Source organism: Lampetra planeri, chromosome 42, assembly GCF_965212315.1.
Source record: "Lampetra planeri chromosome 42, kcLamPlan1.2.h2, whole genome shotgun sequence".
NCBI lineage: Eukaryota > Metazoa > Chordata > Hyperoartia > Petromyzontiformes > Petromyzontidae > Lampetra > Lampetra planeri.
In genome coordinates, this window is record NC_136148.1 from 9,966,419 (window position 1) to 9,988,241 (window position 21,823).

The 21,823-nt window shown below is 50.1% G+C and overlaps 1 protein-coding gene across 3 annotated transcripts in view; it reads left to right on the forward strand.

The window, feature by feature from the left end:
- The window catches only part of LOC144732393 (putative tyrosine carboxypeptidase MATCAP2), a 43,563-nt gene extending 39,524 nt beyond the window's left edge, over positions 1-4,039 (forward strand). For all 3 annotated transcript variants that reach the window (XM_078613909.1, XM_078613911.1, XM_078613910.1), the window contains 2 exons: positions 2,198-2,295; positions 2,937-4,039. In XM_078613909.1, coding sequence (XP_078470035.1) covers positions 2,198-2,295; positions 2,937-3,101 — 263 coding nt within the window. In that variant the 3' untranslated portion in view covers positions 3,102-4,039. The remainder of the gene's footprint in view (positions 1-2,197; positions 2,296-2,936) is intronic.
- The last annotated feature ends 17,784 nt before the right edge of the window (positions 4,040-21,823 follow it).

Below are 21,823 nucleotides of genomic sequence, written 5' to 3' on the forward strand. Positions count from 1 at the left end.
ATTTTCTGTCTGTCTGCTACAGCAGAGGTGTAGGGAATTCCAACAAGACCTACATCTCTGCTTTATTGACCTGGTCAAGGCCTATGATACCATCAGTAGGCCTGGGCTCTGGGTTGTTCTTCGTGCTTTCGGAGTCCCTGACCCTCTGCTCACGATCATTAAGGACCTTCATGATGGTGAGCGGGCCCGGGTAAAACTACGTGGCCGGGAGTCGGAGCCTTTCCCTGTACACCTTGGGGTGCGACAGGGATGTCCTCTGGCTCCCACATTATTTAACATCTATTTCAACTGCGTAGTTCGTGAAGCCTTCAATAGCTGTACCGGGGGAATTTCCATTTGGTACAGATATAATGGGAGGCTGATCGACGCCCGGGTGCGATCAAGGGATGGCTCCCTATTGGTCAACCACGTTATGTATGCCGATGATTTGGTAATAGCTGCTCATTCAGAAGAGGAGTTGGAGACGCTGCTGCTGAGACTGGAGCGTGCCACTAAGAGGTGGGGCCTTACCATCAGTCCCACCAAAACTAAGCACCTGCCTGGGTATTTTGTACCATCGGACACTCCACCCCCTCAACTCCCAATCGGTGATGGGGCAGTTGTGGAGAGAGTGGAGAGTTTCCCATACCTGGGCAGTGTGCTTATGACCGGCTCCAGTTTATCAGCAGAGGTCTCACTCCGAATCAGTCGAGCGGCATTATATTTTCATCGGTTGCGTAACGCTGTGTGGAAGCTACCTGGTCTGTCGCTCCGCACGAAGCTTCAGGTCTTCTCGGCCACGGTCATTCCCTCCCTTCTCTACGCTTGCGAAACGTGGACCCCCCTAATGGAGCATCTTCACCGGTTGGAAACATTTAGGCTGGCCTGCCTACGATCCATACTGGGTTTAACCAGGCTGGATTGTGTGAGGAGCTCACAAATCCTTGAAAGATCTGGGCAAAGTCCCATCGGTGAGCTCCTCCGGCAGGCAAGGCTGCGTTGGCTAGGTCATGTAGCCCGCATGCCCAGCTACCGCATGCCTAAACAGCTTTTGTTCGGCCGGATCGAGGGGGCTGAACGGGCGCGGCACGGGCTAGAGAAGCGATGGAGTGATGTGGTACGGGAGGACGTGGAGCTGAGTGGACTTGCCGATGACTGGTACCAGCGGTGTCAAGATCGGCCTCAGTGGAGGAGGCTCGTGAAGGACGCTACTGGGCAGTTGGAAGCAGTCGCCCTCCAACAACAACGGAGGGCGGAGGAGCGACGCTCACAACAACGAGCGGAGCGCCGGGTGGCTAAAGCACAGCAAGTTGGTATGGTAGGGGGCACAGGTGGTGCATCAGCCAGTCATCTCGGTCATCTCGGTCAGTCGACCCGTGGCACCTGCTGGGTCTGCCCCGTGACCTCCTGCCAGCGGGCGTTCGACACTTCACGTGGCCTCAAGGTGCACTTGGCCTGGCACAAGCGTCGTGGTGACGTCACCGCCACTTAGTGGCGAATGGCGGTTGTTGTTGTTGTTGTTGTGTTAGTCGATGTGTGTGTGTGTGTTAGTCGATGTGTGTGTATGGCTCCATGTGAGTATGTAAGTCACTGTGTGTGTATCTACGTATGTCTGTCAATGTGTGTGTGAGTCCATATGTGTGTGTGTTAGTCCATATGTGTGTGTAAGTCGATGTGTGTGCGTGGGTCCATGTGTGTGTAAGTCCATATGTGTGCTTAGGTCGATGTGTGTGTGAGAGTCTACGTATGTGTGTGTGTGTGAGTCGCTGTATGTGTGTACGTCGATTTGTGTGTGTAACTCCATGTGTGTGTATATAAAATGGATGTCTGTGTGTGCGAGTCCATATCTGTGTGTAAGTCGATGTGTTTGTGTGTGTGGGTCGATGTCTGTGTGGGTCTAAGTCAATGTGTGTCTTTTTCACCCGGCAACGCCGGGTACTTCCCGCTAGTAGTTTCTAAATTAACTTACCTTAAATTATCTCATCACTTTCTCTCGATGCAGTGATGTAGAGTTCCAAATACGATTTGCAGATAGCCAAAGTAGCAGATAGCAAGTACGTGAAAAACGAGGGAAAACTGTCCAGCGAAAACGGGTTATGTGAACACCACGCGTTAAGCAACGACTTCATTGTATCCGTAGGTAGCGAGTATGCGGCTTCCGCGATGGTCACGCGGTTGGGCTAATGCCGGGTGGCACGACCGTGTTTTCGGGCTCCAGGCTGCTTCAACAAAGACCAGGTTTACCTGACGGGCGTCCTCGCCATCCTGCGCCACCGCCGCTCCATTGACTTCCAGATGCTCTACACCCTGGGCAAGGCGAGTTCATGCTCGTCAATGCAAGCGTGCATGGTTATCGATACGTACACACACATGCACACACGAGCCCATGTGCTCACACGTATGCATGCACGCACACAAGGATACACATAAGTGTACGTATATGTGCACACACGTACATGCTCGTGCACATGCAAAGGTTTGATGTCAATGTTATGACCAAACACCAGATAATCTGGTGGGTCTTACTGGTGATGGAAAGAAGAGTAATGCTAATATAATTAAACAATGTAAACTGAGAAAATGTTGATGTCATGGTCTTGTAGCATTAGCATTAGTGTTGTGTTGGCCTGGTATTGATGCACAGTGTGTCGTGGTAGTGCTGGATGGTCAAGAGCAATGATTCAAAACTCGTCCTATGCCCAGGGTTTTTTTTTCAATTCATCTGCAAATTAAACCACGACGTACTTTGTGCACATGACGATTGGCAATCATGTAAAGCTGTTCCCTGGGAGGTCACGAGGGCTGGCATTTAGAAACATTGCTCCAGAGGCAGTGCTCGATGTTCCATTGGTTTATGAGTGACTCTTGGTAGTCAAGCACTGAAGCTATATTTCTCGGCCCTCCGAACTCTCCCTTGCACCGTCACCACTGAGCCGACTCCGGGCCCCCTCTGGCAGGTCTCCATCGAGGACGTGGAGCGGCTGCGTCCGCTGGCCACAGCAGAGAAGACGCGGCTGCCGCACTTCCTACGTAACCCCGAGAGCTACCAGCGTGAGCTCGACCGGATCATATCTGCTAACGGACTGTCGGACTCGGAGCTGCTTGAGCTCATGCCAGACTGAGCGACAGGGCAGCACCGCCAAGAGGACCACTGGGCATTCCGTTTGCGAGCTTCCACGGATGCGGGCCACAGAGTGATGGCTGTGGGATCCGCGCAAAACTAGAGCCGGACAGCTGTCATTATGTCCAGTCAGCATTAACTCAAAAACGCTATTCACCACAGATGCGGCATTTGAACGTTTATTGAGATCTGCCCGGGGGTTGCAACGGCTTGGTGGAGTCCACCAAGCTGTGCGCAGAGTCAATGGATTCACTCCCGCTACAGCCGCCTTTTTATTTGTACAAGAATCTCCTCAAAACCTCAGTTGTTGTAAAGTGAATGTTGAAGACTAAATATAATTATTTACAGCCCCTTTGTCAATCCACTACGACATGAAGCCCTCCACACACTGTGTCAGTCATGGAGGTTGTTTGACCATACTTTTCTACGTTGATGAGTGTAAGTTGGTGAAAAGGGAGCTCAGAACTGTTTCAGATATCACCATCGCTTCAGTTCAGCTGTGTTAGTGTGGAGTGGTGGTGCAGTGGTTTTCTGTATTGCACCATAATCCCGCTGGCTGAGTTCAATTCCAAGCCTCTCGAGAGAGAGGGCGGTTGGGAGAGAGGAGTATAAAAAGGGCAGCTCTCCCAGCGTGAGTCAGTCCGCACTCACCTCAAGACCCGAAGACATCTAGATAGCGCCCTGGCACTTCCGACCCCCAGCCCTTGTCAGGGCCAGGTCCGAACGGCCCAGTGGCGGCACCCGTTACCCTGACAAGGTCGGGTGAGCATAGCCTCCCCTAGGTCCCTTAGCGAAGGAATTCCCGATAGCAGAGAATAGTGTGAGGGCACACTAAGTGTGAGGACGTATCCTCGAGGCTATCGGGTGGGAGAGGCCGATACCTCTCCGTGTTAGGGACGCTCTTAGTCGTTAGAGCGAATAAACGGTGTTGCCTACAAAGGGAAGTCTGCCTATTTTGTCAACACTACATATACAGTACAGTACATCATATGGAGTGAAGTTGTGGGTGTGAACAATGTATATGCTGTATAGCATACTACTAGGCGAGGTAGTTAACATCTCGCCACCGCGGTGCCTCACACTGACTCACCAACCCACACACTAACTCACCCACTCAACCTCCCATATTCCCTCACCCATCCACCCACCCACTAACTCAATCACCCGCCCAACCATGCACCCACTCACTACCTCACCCACCCACTAAATCTCTAACCCATTCACTCACTCACCCACCCATTGAATCTATAACCCACCAAATCACTCATCCTCTCACCAAATCACCAACCCACCTCTCACCCACTCCCGCACCCACTCACACACTGACCCACCCAGTCACTCACCTTAACTATTCACAAACTCACCCACTAACTCACTCACCCACCCACTCACTCAACCACCCACCAACTCACCTACCCACTAACTCAGGGGTCGGCAACCAAAATAACAAGAAGAGCCATTTCTTTCCAATTCGGTACAAAATTCAGTATTTCAAGAGCCGCAATGCATCTGAGTACATACTGTACATACGTACATATCGTCAAGAAGCAGCCCGTAAAGAGCCGCATGCAGCTCCGGAGCCGTAGGTTGCCGACCCCTGCACTAACTTAATCACCCATCTTCTCCGCACTCAGGCAGCCACCCGCTCAATAATCGTACCGACTAACTCACACGCTCACTTACCAACACACCCATTCACCCACTCACCTACCCACCCACAAACTCAATCACCCATTCGCAATCAATCACCCTACTCAAAACAACCCATCCACTCACCCACCCACCCAATCATTCACCCTGCCCCTCACTCACCCACTTATTAAATCACCCACCAACCCACACACTCACCCAACAACCTACTCACTCACCCATCCACTAACCCACTCACTCAACAATCGACTCACCCACCCACTCACCTATTCACTCCCCCAATCACACGCCCACCCACCCATGCACTCAACATCCCACTCACCCACCCAATAAACAAAATTAAACAATTTTTATTTTACAAGGTAAGGCCCACAGAGCTATATAAATATTTTCAGAAGCAACCTGGCCACAAATGATAGCTTAACTAAGTGGCTTATCACGCGGAAAATTATAGCAGCCAAATCCTATAAATGCATGTTTCTAAATGTGGAGGAAAAGCCCGGAGAACCCGGAGAAAAATCCAGGTGACCTCGGGGAAAATAGGCAAACTTCAAATATACAGGCGGCAGGGCCGGGATCAAGTCCATGCCCACCTGTATATCAGGTGGGCACCGTGGTGCCCCATTCTCTGACTCACCCAACCATTCACCTACTCACTCACACCACGTACTCAAATACCCATCCACTCACACAATGACCCACCCACCAACTCAACCACCCAACCCCCATTTAACCACCCAACCGCCAAACCACTCACTCACCAAAAACTAAACTTGTTTTTATTTTACTAGGCAAGGCCCAATGAGCTATATAGATATTTTTCAGAAGCGACCTGGCTACAAATGATAGTTTAACGAAGAGAGTTATCACGTAAACATTTATAGCAGCCAATATCCTATAAATGTGAAGGGAAACCCCAGAGAGACCACAGGGAGAACATGCAGACTCCAAATATACAGGCATCATGGTTGGGGTCAAACCTACGAAATCCAATATACCAGTTTAATACGTCGGCTTTCGCGACCAATGTCATCCATGAGTTTCTTTTTTATTATGTCCAATATACCAAGCGAGGGAGTAACATCTCGCCACTGTGGTGCCTCTTTATCTGACTTACCCACCCACTCAACTACTAAAGCCACCCACACACTCACCCACTCGCAATCCCACTCACCCTGCCATCCACTCAACTGCTAAGCCACTCACTCATCTACACACCAAGCCACTCAAGAACTTACCTGTGCACCCACCTACCCACCCACTCACCTATTCACTCCCCCACTAACACACCCACCTAACCACCCACGCACTCAATCACTCACCTACCCACTCACGCACCCAATAAACAAAAACTAAACTATTTCTAATTGTACAAGCTAAGGCCCACAGCTATATAGATTTTTTTTCAAAAGCGACCTTGTTACAAAGTGGCTTATCACATCTCCATGTATTGCAGCCAAATCCTCTGAATGCATGTTTATTCTCAATGCAGAGGTAAAACCCCAAGGACCCGGAGAAAAATCCACGTGACCACGGGGAGAACAAGCACATTCCAAATATATAGTCGACAGGGTCAGGATGGAATCCATGACTGCCTGTATACTAGGCGAGGTAGTTAATATCCCACCACCGTGGTGCCCCACTCTGACTCACCAACCCACTCACCCACCTACTAACTTACCCACTCAACCTCCCACATTAACTTACCCACCCACCAGTCACTCACCCACTCACCCAACCACCCACTCACTCAACCACCCACCCATTCATCTATTCACTCACACCACTTACTCAAATACCCACCCTCTCACTCAATAACCCATCCACTCACTAATGAACCCACCCAAACACTCACCCACCCACTCAGTTACTCACCCATCCACTCACCCACTCAATCGTACAATGACCCACTCAATCTCTAACCCACTCACCGACTCACACCCGTTAATTTGGACACCCAGCCACCCAGTCAAGCACCCACACGGTAACACTCACCAACTCACCTACCCAATAACTCACTAACCCACCCAGCACTCACTGAGCGAGTCAATCTCTAACCCATCAACTCACTCTGCAACTGACTCTTTCAACCACAACTCACCCACGCACCCACCCACTCACTCACCCAATCACTAACCCACTCACTAAATTTCTAACCCACCCACTACCCACCTAACCTCCTACCCACACTCACCCACTCACACACACACACACCCTCATCCACTCACTCATTCATCCACTCACATACTCACCTAGCCACTCACCTACTCACCCAGTCAAATACACATCCACTCACCATGTCACCTACTCAATTTTTAACCCACACACACACCCAACAACTCCCTCAGCTACTCAGCTACTCACCCACTAACCACATAATTATTCACCCACCCATCACTCAACCACCCAATAATTCAAACACCCAATAATTCAACCACCCATCAACTCAAGTTCCCACTAACTCAAGCATCCACTAACTCAACCATCCACTACTACCCACAAACTCAACCGAGCCTCTTACAAGCACCCACCCACACACTCACCAACACACTACACAATCTAAATTATGTTTATTTTACCAGGTAAGGCCGACAGAGCTATATACATCTTTTTCAGAAGTGACCTGGTTACAAATGATAGGTCAACAAAGTGGCTTATCACGTAGACATTTATTGCAGCCAAATCCTATAAATGCATGTTCATTTTAAATGCGGAGAGAACTATACAGGCGTCAGTCGGGATCAAACCCACAACCTTCTTCATACCTGGCAAGGTAGTTAACATCTCGCCACCATGGTGCCTCACTCTCTGACTCACCCATCCACTCACACACTCAACCTCCCATATTCCCTCACCCATCCACCCACTAACTCAATCATCCACCCACTCACCTATTTACCCACCCACTCACGCACCCATTAAGCCACCCACCCACTCACTACCTCATCCACCCACTTACCCTGCCACCCACTCAATCTCTAAGGCACTCACCCACTTAATTTCTAACACACCAATTCACTCATCCTCTCACCAACCCGCCTCTCACCCACTCACTGACCCACCCACTCACTTCAACCATTCACAAACTCACCCACCCACTACTTCACCCAACCATCCACCACCCACTCAATCTCTAACCTATTCTCACCCACCCACTCAGCCACCCATCCACTCACCCAATCAATCTCTAACCCACTCACCCAGCCACTCACCCACCCACTCATATATTCACTCAACACACCCACTCACGTCACCCACCGACTTACCGTGCCACCCACTTAATCTCTAACACACTTACCCTCTCACCGACTCCCTCAACCACTGACCCACCGACTCACAGACCTACCCAGTTAATCACCCACTCGATGTGTAGTCCTCACCTCTTCCGGTATTGTGAGATATTCTTCCTCCCGGCAGCTTCTTCACGACGACGCCTTGCCTGGTATGCAGAAGGTTGTGGGTTTGATCCCGACCCTGACGCCTGTATATTTCTCTCTGAATTTAAAATCAACATGCATTTATAGGATGTGGCTGCAATAAATGTCTATGTGTTAAGCCACTTCGTTGACCTATAATTTTTAACCAGGTCATTTCTGAAAAATATTTATATAGCTCTGTCAGCCTTACCTGGTAAAATAACGCCATTTATATTTAGTTTAGTGTGTTGGTCAGTGGGCGGGTGGGTGCGTGGGTGGGTGAGTGGCTCGGTGGTTGAGTTAGTGGGTGCTTGAGTTAGTGGGTGGTTGAATGTTTTTGGTGGTTGAATTATTGGGTGGTTGAGTGATGGGTGGGTGGGTGAATAATTACGTGGTTAGTGGGTGAGTTGCTGAGGGAGTGGCCGGGTGGTTGGGCGAGTGGGTGGTTTAGAAATTGAGTGGGTGGCATGGTGAGTGTATGTGTATATAACTGGGTGAGTAGGTGAGTGGCTGGGTGAGTATGTGAGTGGATGAATGAGTGAGTGGGTGAGTGTTTGGGTGGGTTCATGAGTGAGTGGATGGATGAGTGAGTGGGTGAGTGTTTGGGTGGGTTCATGAGTGAGTGGATGGGTTATTGAGTTAGAGGGTGGGTATTTGAGTAAGTGGTGTGATTGAATAGGTGAATGGGTGGGTGTTTGAGTGAGTGAGTCAGAAAATGGGGTGCCACGGTGGTGAGATGTTAACTACCTCACCTAGTATACAGGAGGTTGTCGATTTGATCCAGACCCTGTCTCCTGTATATTTGATTGTGCTTGTTCTCCTTGTGGTCGCGTGGATTTTTCTCCGGGTCCTCGGAGTTTTCCCTCTGCATTGAGAATAAACATGCATTCAGAGGATTTGGCTGCAATGCATATGATAAGCCACTTCGTTAACCTGCCATTTGTAACAAGGTCGCTTTTGAAAAAGATCTATATAGCCCTGTGGGCCTTACCTGGTAAAATGAAAAAGTTTCGTTTTAGTTTATTGGGTGGGTGGGTGGGTAGATGGGTGATTGAGTGCGTGGGTGTTTGCGTGGGTGGATGGGTGGGTGTGTGAGTGGGTGGGTGAATAGGTGAGTGGGTGGGTCGTTGAGTTAGTAAGTGGGTGTGTAGGTAGGTAAGTTCTTGAGTGAGTGGCTGGGTGTCTGGATGAGTCAGTGGGGTAGTGATTGAGTGGATGGCAGGGTGAGTGGGTGAGTGGGTTGTGAGTGGGTGAGTGTGTGGGTGGCTTTCATAGTTGAGTGGGTGGGTGAGTCAGATAATGAAGCGCCAGAGTGGCGAGATGTTAACTCCCTCATCTGGTATATTGGAGTTCGTAGGTTCCACCCCAACCCTAAAGCCTGTATATATTTGGAGTTTGCATGTACTTCCTGTGGTCGTATGTATTTTTCTTTGGGTTCTCTGGGTTTTCCCTCCACATTTAGAAACAAGCATGTATAGGAAATTGGCTGCTATAAATTTACACGTGATAACCCACTTCGTTGAACTATCATTTGTGGCGAGGTCGCATCTGAAAAAGATCTATATAGCTCATTGGGCCCTGCCTGGTAAAATAAATACAGTTTAGTTTTTGTTTCGTGGGTGAGTGAGTGAATGGGTGGGTTGGTGGTTGGGTGGTTGAATGGGTGCTGGGTTGGTGAGTTGGTGGGTGGTTGAGTCAGTGGCTGGGTAATTGTGAGTGGATGGTTATTTGAGTAAGTGGTGTGAGTCAGTAGGTGAATGGGTGGGTGGTTGGGTGAGTGGCTGGTGGGTAGGTAAGTTAGTGTAGGAAGTTGAGTGAGTAAGTTAGCGTGTGAGTGGATGGGCGAGTGAGTCAGAGAATGGGGCACCACGGTGGTGAGATGTTAACTACCTTGCCAAGTATACAGGAGGTCATGGAATCGATCCCGACCCTGCCGCCGGTATATTTGGAGTTTGCATATTCTTCCTGTGGTCACCTAAATTTGTCTCCGTGTCCTCCTGTTTTTCCCTCCACATTTAGAATCGGCACGTTTGGAGTATTTGGTTGCTATACATTTCTACGTAATAAGCCACTTCGTTGAATTTTTTTTTTAAATTCCCCCTCCTGTCCACTCACCAGTATATTTATTATGGGAACAGCGCAGTCGATGGGCAATTTGTGTGTAGTGGGATACAGTGTGGGTAATCCCACCTCCTAAACAATGTCTGGCCAGCAGGGAACAGGAGGCCAAAACTATCTCGAGGGGCTTTCTCGAGCTCCTCGAGTGGAGGTGTGATGCCACAGCGGCGAAGCCGCTCTTCCGGCGCCGCGCCCGCGATGCCAACACAACAAAGCAGTTTGGCCGACGCTGCTCTTCCCTCACCACCCCCACATGAACACACACACCCCCACATAGGGCCTCGTGGGGAAGTCACCTGGCCTACAGGTTTTCACCCAGGAGCCCTCCTCGTGAGGAACATTCTCCACGGTTTCCTGGGGCCAGGGAATTGGCCGAGGCTTCCCCGAGGTTAAATTACACTGTGGCGCCGTGAATTGACTTGAAATTACTTGGTCATGGCAAGGCCACTCAGCACCCGCAGTGAGAACACTAAAAGATGCAACTAGGCAGGTAGTGGGAGCGGGGCAGGCGGCTGAACATTCGGCGCGCCGGCCAAGCTGCGATTGCGCGCCAGGGAAGCGTTCTGATTGGCTGGGAGCAACCACGAGCTAAGCAATGGCCCCTTTGATGGAGAGGACAATAAAAGGACAATAGACAGCACAAGAGTTAGTTCGTGTCCTTCACAAGTCAGCGATCGGTTGACTCTCCAGCCACTCTAACGTCCGTGTGACGAGTCGCAGTGCAGCGAGGACGGGCCCGCAGGAGCTCCGTACGAATCGAACCGTGAGTACGTGAGAGAGATAGCGAACAGCGTGAGAATCCCTCGAGAGAGTAATTCGAAATAGGCGGGGCGGATTGGGTTTAGACCGTCGGGAAACAGAGCAGCTTCCTCACTGATTTCGGCCCCGGTTTATGTAACATTTAGTATCAGGCACGCCGGCAATAAACCGTTAGTGATCAACAACAATTTTGTGTGGTTTCTGCGAGTGTGGAGAGAGTGGGGACATGGTCTGTGTACGGGCGTACGTGGAGAGCGCGCGCGTATTCAGTGATCAAACGGCCACGCGTCGGTGCCGTTGTTTGCGCGCGAGGGCGTATTTACCCACGTGTTTGCGCTCGCCCATGCGTGTTCACTCGGGGCTTAACGCACATGCCTTATCATCCGTAGCGTGCCGTTGCCCTGGAAATTAACGGGCAGACCCTCCGGTCATTGCTTCACTATTGCACAGGGGTGGTTGCGGTTGTCGCATAGTGGTAGGTGTGGTGGCGGTTATTGTGGTGGTGGTGGGTATTGTGGTGGGTTGTACAGCCAGGGGGGCTCGTGCTGCGCCGCGGCCGCGCATCCTCATACGGCTATTTTTTGCGCGAGTCGTAGCAGACGAGGTGAGCAGCGCGCGGGCAGCTGCCGCGCTATTTTTAGCGCGTGCACGTGGAGGGCCAATATGCGTGGGTGGCTGCGCGTACCCGAGTGTGGGTAGCGGCGTGCACGGGCACGCGCGTACCAGGAGTCTTCTCCGAATATTTGGGGGAGGAATGCCCACGGGGAGTGTGGGTGAATGACCCGAGGTGGCCGAGGGCCAGCCAAGAGGACCAGCCAAGAGTTATGTCTCACAGGGGGGACGCGGAGGTAGCGAGGCCAAAGCTACGAGCGGCAGCAGCGAGGAGGGAGGAAGGGGGAGAGGAGTCGGGGGGTAGTCGCCCCCACAAAATGGTGTCAGAGGTGGTACGATCCCCCGCACCTCCAAGGGAAAGAGGCGCTTCACCCCACGCTCAGGTAAGACATGTATTCACCGGGCGAGGGATTCCTTCATGGAAATCGTTCGCCCGCAGCATGACGTGTGCTAAAGATATTAATGGCTGGACGGACGCGTAGGCGTTATAGCAACTTAATATGCATTTGGATGGGCGGGCAGCCGACTTTGTGGAATATTCATATTCTTAGGTTTTTTCCGGTAAAGTTACGTAGGCAAAAAATTAAAATGAGTAAAATAAAATAAAAATCACGACGTTTCGGAGGCAACACAAGCTTCCGTCTTCAGGTGGAACCATCACAGCCCGACAGCTGTATCAAGTAAATGAGAGATTACAAGAGATACCACTCCGTATATATAATGGTTGAGGGGGGGGGGCAGGAATGGCCCACTTTTTATTATTATGGTAAGGTGCGGCTTGAGACTATGAATAGACTGCATAACAAAAGACTGAGCCTTTATTATGGAGAGGTTCGGTTTGTGACTACGCCTAGCCTACATAACAAAAGTGTGAAAAAAGAAAGCTAAACCTGGTAGAAAGCTAAACCTGGTAAAACAAAACTGACTGTCTATCAGTAACTTGTAATAGTTTTCTGTCAAATAAGATGGGCCAAATAAGTGTAGTTAAATTTTGTTTTGCCTGGTTAATCACCTTTCCAATGATTAAAGGTGCGGCTTGAGACTATGAATAGACTGCATAACAAAAGACTGAGCCTTTATTATGGAGAGGTTCGGTTTGTGACTACGCCTAGCCTACATAACAAAAGTGTGAAAAAAGAAAGCTAAACCTGGTAGAAAGCTAAACCTGGTAAAACAAAACTGGCTGTCTATCAGTAACTTGTAATAGTTTTCTGTCAAATAAGATGGTCCAAATAAGTGTAGTTAAATCTTTTTTTGCATGGTTAATCACATCTTTCCAATGATTAAAGGTGCGGCTTGAGACTATGAATAGACTACATAACAAAAGACTGAGCCTTTATTATGGAGAGGTTCGGTTTGTGACTACGCCTAGCCTACATAACAAAAGTGTGAAAAAAGAAAGCTAAACCTGGTAGAAAGCTAAACCTGGTAAAACAAAACTGGCTGTCTATCAGTAACCTGTAATACTTTTCTGTCAAATAAGATAGTCCAAATAAGTGTAGTTAAATATTTTTTGCATGGTTAATCACATCTTTCCAATGATTACTCAGTTTGTAACCATCATCACGGTTGAAATTATGTCTGCGTTTGTATATTTGTATGGCTTCGTGTACAAACCTTTGATGGTAGCTCTACCCGCAAGTACACAAACCCAGTGGGGGGAATTAATGCGCCGACTCAACCTGCGCTTCGGCGCGTATAATGAGAGAGAGGCAAAGGCGGCCTTAGAGGCGCGCCGCCGCCAACCCGGCGAGGACTTTCGCGATTATGCCGAGGACGTGCGATCGCTAACACGGATCGCCCGCCCAGGGTACGCGACGGAGGTAATTGAGGAGCTAGCCGCCGACAAGATTCACCGGTATTTAGCTCGCACCGCGTGGTGGCAGCCCAAAGTGGGCAGCGCACGCCTTCTCTTTGACACCCTTGTCGAGCATGTGGAGGGCCAATAGGCGCAGGTGGCTGCTCGTACCCGAGTGTGGGCAGCGGCGTGCACGGGCACGCGCGTGCGAGGAGTCTTCTCCGAACATTTGGGGGAGGAATGACCGCGGGGAGTGTGGGTGAATGATCCGAGGTGGCCGAGGGCCAGTCAAGAGTTATGTCTCACAGGGGGGACGCGGAGGTAGCGAGGCCAAAGCTACGAGCGGCAGCGAGGGAGGAAGAGGAGGAGGAAGGGGGAGAGGAGTCGGGGGGCAGTCGCCCCCACAGAGGTCCATCTGCCAGCATTGAGGAAGTAATTGCTGGGCTGCATGCACCTCAGATGATATCAGTACGACAAATACGTGGTATAGTTCCTTAAACTGAAAGTGGCTGTTTAGAATAAACTTTTAAACAAAATGAAAGTGACTTCTCAAGTGGAAATGTATAGCAGGTAAATACTCTTTAAACATGTGTTTTTTTATTGTGGAGGTAAAAACCGGAGTACCCAGAGACAAAGCCACGCCACCACAGAGAGAATATACAAACTCCAAATACACAGGCGGCAGGGTCGGGATCAAACCCACGGCCTGTATACCAGATGGGGTAATTAACATCTGTACAAGGGCAAGCCATACATGGAGCTGGAGTGGACCGTGTGGCCCATCCCTGTGGCCCATCCCTATCGCGTGAGTGGCTCCCACTGGTGTGATTGTGTTCACACGTGCGTGGTCTGCTTGTGTGTACGCGTGTGCCCCACTGTGCTATGAACCCAACATGACCAGGCTGTTGTCCCTCTCGCCTGGCTCGTTGAGAAGCAGCCCACCCCACAACATCTCGCCGCCGTGGCGCCCCACTGTCTGACTCTCCCACCCACTAACCCACACACTCACCCACTCAATTACCCATCCACTCAAATTCAAGTTCATTTTCAAGTTCATTTATTAGGTATAGCTTTGTGAGCAATTCGGCTCTTGAATCGGGTGCAACCGCAACAAACAAAAAACAAAAACATGAACAAGAATACATCTTATAGTGACTATGTGCAAACAGAAAATACAAGAAAAGACAGCAAAATATTGCAGAAAAATCACCGTACACCAACACTGTGTGCAAAAATCCCAGCGGGATGCAAGTCAAACAACAACAACCACAAGACAACTTAGATTAAGGCCATCAGTCTAACTCTGTACTACAACAAACATAGCCAAACCAAAAAACTTTTCGAAAATCACCAAAATAAAGCCATAAAATCAATGAAACAGTGGTCATAGGAACTGTGACCGAATATTCACAATAAACGACGTAAACAACATGTACTACCAAACTCTGCAGCCATAGCTGGCTGCATGAGTCACTCCACAACAGTAGGAGCATCAGTCGGAGTATCAACATTTTTCAATGCACCTTTAAGATCAGCACACTAAATCAAAACACAGATCATAATTTTCAGCGATCATCCGGATCGAAACATTGTATTTTAGGCCACTAAATTGCAGTGGCAGCTGAGCCACTCACCCACTCACCAAGCCACCCACTCAATCTCTAACCCACACTCATGCACCCAGCCACTCACTCACTCAGTGACTCACCTACGACTAGGTCTCGGCAAGGTAAGGTAATTTACCCTTTTTACCGGTTAAAAGGGTAAAGGGTAAAGGGTAAATGTGTCGACATGCCAGGGGGTAAGGTAAAGGGTAGGGTAAAGGTAGCTCAGAAGAATTACCCGGTAGGGTAAAGGTAGCGCGAAGTATTACCCAGTAAATACGGTTCCTTGTTTACCGCTAAAAGCTCCGTGGCGCAGTCCGTGGCCTCCATTTAATAAGTAATATTAAAAACAAACTTTCTTTAAAACACGCTTTTATTAAATGTACGAGTAATGGCAGAACTCCACGACTCCAGGAAGTGGCACCGAAGCTTTCCATAACGTAAGGGACCGTGGCTAATTACAGCCAACGTCAGTTGAGCGTGGACAATTAGACCCAAGCCGAAACAAAACACATAAAAAAAGGATTTTATGATAGAATATAGTGTTGTCATCAGTATGACATAAGTATACCAAGTTTGCAGTCGATACCACATTAGGAAGTGGGTAAACATTTAGTTACAAGATTTGAGGATACAACAACGACGACAACGACAACAACAATGACAACAACGACAACAAGCGTGTAAAATTGGAATCATCGAGAGTATTCTATATGAATAAAGCGCTCTACCTAGCATTTACCGTTATAAACCTTGTTCATGTGTAGTTCCCTAGTAATTACCCTGTAATTGGGTAATTTATATGGGGTAAGGGTAAAAGGTAGGCTCGTTGCTTTTTATCTTTTACCTTACCTGCTAAAGGGTAAAAGGTAGGGTAGAGTGATTGTATTGTGGTAAGGTAAAAGGTAGGGTAAAAATAGGCTCGTTGTCTTTACCTTTTAACTTTTACCTTACCTTGCCGAGACCTACCTACGACCCATCAACCCATCCACTCACTCATCCACCCACGCACCCACTCACGCACGCACACACTCATCCACACAATTAACTAATATTACATTATTTTTCATTTTATAGATCTTTGTCGGAAGCCACCTCAGCACAAATGACAGTTCAATTCAGTGGCTTTTCACGTAAAATGTTATAGCAACCAAATTATATGAATGCATGTTCAAATGTGGAGGGACAACCTGGAGAAAATTCCACACGACCACGGGGAAGAACATAGAAACTCCAAATATACAAGTGGAAGGGCTGGGATAAAATCCACAACCTCCTGTATACTAAGCGAGGTAGTTAACATCTCGCCACCGTGGTGCCTCACTCTGACTCACCCACCCACTCACTCACACACGAACTCACCCACTCAACCTCCCATATTCACACACCCATCTACCCATCTACCCAATAACTCAACCACCCACACATTCACGCAACAATCCACTTACCCACCCACTCACTTATTCACCCACTCAACCATGCACATATTCACTCACCTATTCACCCACCCACTCACACACCCATTTAGCCACCCACTCACTACCTCACCCACCCACTTATCCTGCCACCCACTCAATCTCTTACCCACTCACTCACCCACCCACCTATTCACCCACCCACGCAATCTCTAACCCACCAATTCACTCATCCTCTCACCAACTTACCAACCCACCTCACTCACTCCCGCACCCACTCACGCGCTGACCCAACCACTCAGTCACCTCAACCATTCACAAACCCACCCACTCATTCACCTAACCACCCACCACCCACTCAATCTCGAACCCATTCACGCACCACCCACCCACCCACTCAGCCACCCACCCACTCAGCCACCCACCCACTCAGCCACCCACCCACTCAGCCACCCACCCACTCAGCCACCCACCCACTAACTCACCCAATCAATCTCTAACCCACTCACCTACCCACCCACTCACCCAGTCAATCAACCTACCACTCACTCACCCTCCCAACCACTCGTCTATTTACTCCCACACAACACACCCACTCACGTCACCCATGACTTACCATATCACCCACAATCTCTAACACACTCACTCACCCACTCACCTACTCCCTCAACCACTGACCCACACTCACAAACCCACCCAGTTAATCACCCACTCTATGTGTAGTCCTCACCTCTTCTGGTAATGTGAGATATTCTTCCTCCCAGCGGTATTTTACCAGGTAAGGCCCACTGAGCTATAAATATTGTTTTCAGAAGCACCCTCGCCACAAATGATAGTTCAACAAAGTCGCTTATCATGTAGACATTTATTGCACCCAATTCCTCTTATTACATGTTTCTAAATGTGGAGTGAAATATACAGGCGTCAGGGTCGGGATCGAACCCACAACCTTCTGTAAGCAGGCGAGGTAGTTAACATTGCCACCGTGTCGTACAATTCTTTGACTCACCCACTCAACTACTAAAGCCACCTACCAACCCACTAACCGACTCACAAACCCACTCACCCTGCCACGCACTAAATTTCTAACCTACTCACTCAACCACTCATCCACGCACCCACCTACACACCCACTCACTAACTCACTCACTCACCCACTCACCCACCCACTCACTCACTGACCAACTCATGCACCAACCCACCCACTCACACTGTGACTTACTCCATATCTAACCCAAAAACTCACTCACCCAGCCCCTCACCTACTAACCTAACCACCCACTCACACACCTAAGCACTCAACCACCCACTCGCCCAACTGTAAACTAAAATTAAATTGTTTTACCAGGTGAGGCCCACAGAGCTACAGTATATAGATCTTATTCAGAAACAACATGGCCACAAATGATGGTTTAACCAAGTGGATTATCACGTAGACATTTATAGCATCCAGTTCCTCTAAATGCATCTTGATAAATATGGAGGGGAAACCCGGAGGACTCGAAGAAAAATCCATGAACCACGAAGAGAACATGCAAACTCCAAATATACAGGCGTCACGGTCGAGACCGAACCCAAAACCTCCTGTACAAAAGGTAAGGTAGTTAACATCTCACCACCATGGGGCTCTACTCTCTAACTCACAGCCACCCACTCACCCACCCATTCAGCCAGCTACCCATTCAGCCACATACCCACTTAAACACCCACCCACTCAAAAACACACACACCTTGCTAACCACTTGCCTATTACAACAACCGCCATTCGCCACTAAGTGGCGGTGACGTCACCACGACGCTTGTGCCAGGCCATGTGCACGTTGAGGCCACGTGAAGCGTCGAACGCCCGCTGGCAGGAGGTCACGGGGCAGACCCAGGTGCCACGGGTCGAATGACTGAGATGACCGAGATGACTGGCTGATGCACCACCTGTGCCCCCTACTGTGCCAACTTGCTGTGTTTTAGCCACCCGGCGCTCCGCTCGTTATTGTGAGCGTCACTCCTCCACCCTCCGTTGTTGTTGGAGGGCGACTGCCTCCAACTGCCCAGTAGCGTTCTTCACGAGCCTCCTCCACTGAGGCCGATCTTGACACCACTGATACCAGTCATCGGCAAGTCCACTCAGCTCCACGTCCTCCTGTACCACATCACTGGGCATGCGGGCTACATGACCCAGCCAACGCAGCCTTGCCTGCTGGAGGAGTTCACCGATGGGACTTTGCCCAGATCTTTCAAGGATTTGTGAGCTCCTCACACAATCCAGCCTGGTTAAACCCAGGATGGATCGTAGGCAGGCCAGCCTAAATGTTTCTAACCGGCGAAGATGCTCCATTAGGGGGGTCCACGTTTCGCAAGCGTAGAGAAGGGAGGGAATGGCTGTGGCCGAGAAGACCTGAAGCTTCGTGCGGAGTGACAGACCAGGTAGCTTCCACACAGCGTTATGCAACCGATTAAAAGATATTGCTGCTCTACTGATTGGAGCCGGTCATAAGCACACTGCCCAGGTATGGAAAACTCTCCACAACTGCCCCATCACCGATTGGGAGTTGTGTGGGTGGAGTGTCCGATGGTACAAAATACCCAGGCAGGTGCTTAGTTTTGGTGGGGCTGATGGTAAGGCCCCACCTCTTCGTGGCACGCTCCAGTCTCAGCAGCAGCGTCTCCAACTCCTCCTGAATGAGCAGCTATTACCAAATCATCAGCATACATAACGTGGTTGACCAATAGGGAGCCATCCCTTGATCGCACCCGGGCATCGATCAGCCTCCCATTATATCTGTACCAAATGGAAATTCCCCCGGTACAGCTATTCAAGGCTTCACGAACTACGTGGTTAAAATAAATGTTAAATAATGTGGGAGCCAGAGGACATTCATGTCGCACCCCAAGGTGTACAGGGAATGGCTCTGACTCCCGGCCACGTAGTTTTACCCGGGCCCCCTCACCATCATGAAGGTCCTTAATGATCGTGAGCAGAGGGTCAGGGACTCCGAAAGCATGAAGAACAACCCAGAGTCCAGGCCTACTGATGGTAACCTTGACCAAGTCAATAAAGCAGAGATGTAGGTCTTGTTGGAATTCCCTACACCTCTGCTGAAGCAGAAGGACAGAAAATATGGCATCTGTGCAGGACCGCCCTTTCCTGAAACCGCATTGGGGCTCCGCAAGCCTCTCCTCAGCGTGTCTAGCAAGGCGATGTTGAATAATCCTTGCCAGGACCTTTCCCGGCACACTGAGGAGTGAGATGCCCCTGTAGTTGTTACAGTCTGTGCGGTCCCCCTTCTTAAAAAGGGGGACCACCAGGGCATCCTTCCGATCCTGCAGAACCCATCCAGTGGTCCAGACTGTTGTTATAATGTCATATAGGGCAGTTTGTGCACAAACGCCACCCTCCCTCAACATTTCGCTTGGGAGATCATCTCTGCCCGGTGCCTTTCCTGGTCTCAGACTCCGGATCGCCTTCAGTACTTCCTCAAAAGATGGCACCTCAGCCACCCACTCACAGGGGGTGACTTCTTCCAATATTTGAGGCACTGTAGCCTCAGCAGGGTCATCCCCACTTTGTGCCATGATGTTTTCCTGGCAGAGGGATTTCCCCTCCCCCAGGACCTCACAGAAATGCTCAGCAAATCTGAAAACCTGTTCCTGGGGCTCGGAGATTGGATCACCGTTTTTTCCCCTGATGGCAATCGGTGTGGTGCTGCAGGTTACTTTTTTGATGGAGTTAAATAGTGATTTGTGATCGCGAGGCAGACTCCATCTCCTCAGCAACCCGCGACCACCACCCATTCTTGCAGCGCCTTATGGCTCTCCGAACCTCTGAGCGAAGGCTGCGGTAAGCCTCCTCATTCTCTGACGTGGAATGCTGTAGCCGATAAGTGGGCCTGTCGCTTTTTCTCAATTATCCTGAACACCTCCTCTGTCAGCCAGGGTCTCTGGGGAGGTGTGGACCGCATACCCAAAGCAGCCATTGCAGCTGCATGAGTCACAGTCCTAAACCTCGCCCATTTACCCTCAACATCAGGGGGAGTGGGGGACGATGCCAACCCCAGCCGCAAGCGACGATGAAATTCTCACTTGCAACTTTCATCAGCTTACTGAGACCAGGCCACTTTAGGTTGGAATGGGGTCCTGGGGTGTACACCCACCACCGGAGTGGAAGAATGGCAGGTGCATCTTATAGATGACTAGTCGATGGTCAGAGGGTAGATCAGCTCCACGGTAGGTCCTGGTGTCAAGGACATGGGCTCGCATCCGCTGGTCCGTCACTATGTCGTCCAGCAGATGTTCTTGCTTGGACCCGGCATGCATCCATGATGTTGTGTAGATGCGCCGATGCCGGAAGAGCGTGTTGGTAATTACAAGCCCATGGGCTGCACTAAAATCTAGCAGACTCCTACCGTTGTGATTGAGCTGTTCTGGCCCATGCACTCCAATCACTCCAGACCAGGTGCCAGTATCATGACCAACTCAGGCATTAAAGTCACTCAACAAGATGACTCTATCCCGAGTGGCCACTTTAGCCAGCACCTGTGACAGGAGGTCATAGAAGGCATCTGACTCATTGGCTTTGCCTGCATTCCTCCACGGATGTTCGTCTTCGGTGGGGGCATAAGTAACCACGACCACCACTCCTCGCCTCCGGTTGATAGGAAGGCGAGCCCAAAGTAGCCTGGGGTTTACAGTTTCCCACACCTCACCGCCACGCTCCCACGCCCCCTTCATTCTTTTGTTTAGAAGAAGAGCCACACCCTGTTGTTTGGCAGTCTCCTGCCCCGAGTAGAGGACTGTCCACCCCTCATGGTGGCAGGAGCCAGAACCGGTCCACCGGACCTCCTGAATGCCACAGAGATCCAGGTGGTACCGGTCCAGCTCCCGACAGAGGAGTGGCAGCCTCTCCTCCGCAGTGAGCATTCGAACATTCCATGTGGCCACACGAAGTGGTTTTTCGTTGTTTCTGGAGGAGCCCCGAGGGAAAATATTCAATCTCCTGGCTTCGCCAATTGGAGTTTGGCCAGGAGACGTCATAGACGCCTGTCTTCCCGGGGCCTCCGGCACAAGCTTATTAATTCGTGGTTTTGTGGTAATTAATTGAAGGTGGAGGGGTTACCAGCCCCTTGCACCCATCCAGAGCCCCCGTTTGGTCACAGACGCCATGAGGGGAGAGGCCAATCGGCATTGGCCCTTCTCCCAAAGCACTGTCCACAACAGAGTTGCCCGTCCGGCAACGTGAGGAGGTAGGGGGTTGTTTTGCCGAACCCACTTACCTACGCACCCACCCACACACCCACTGACTGACTCACTCACTCAACAATTCATTCACCCATCCACTCACCATTTCACTCCCTCAA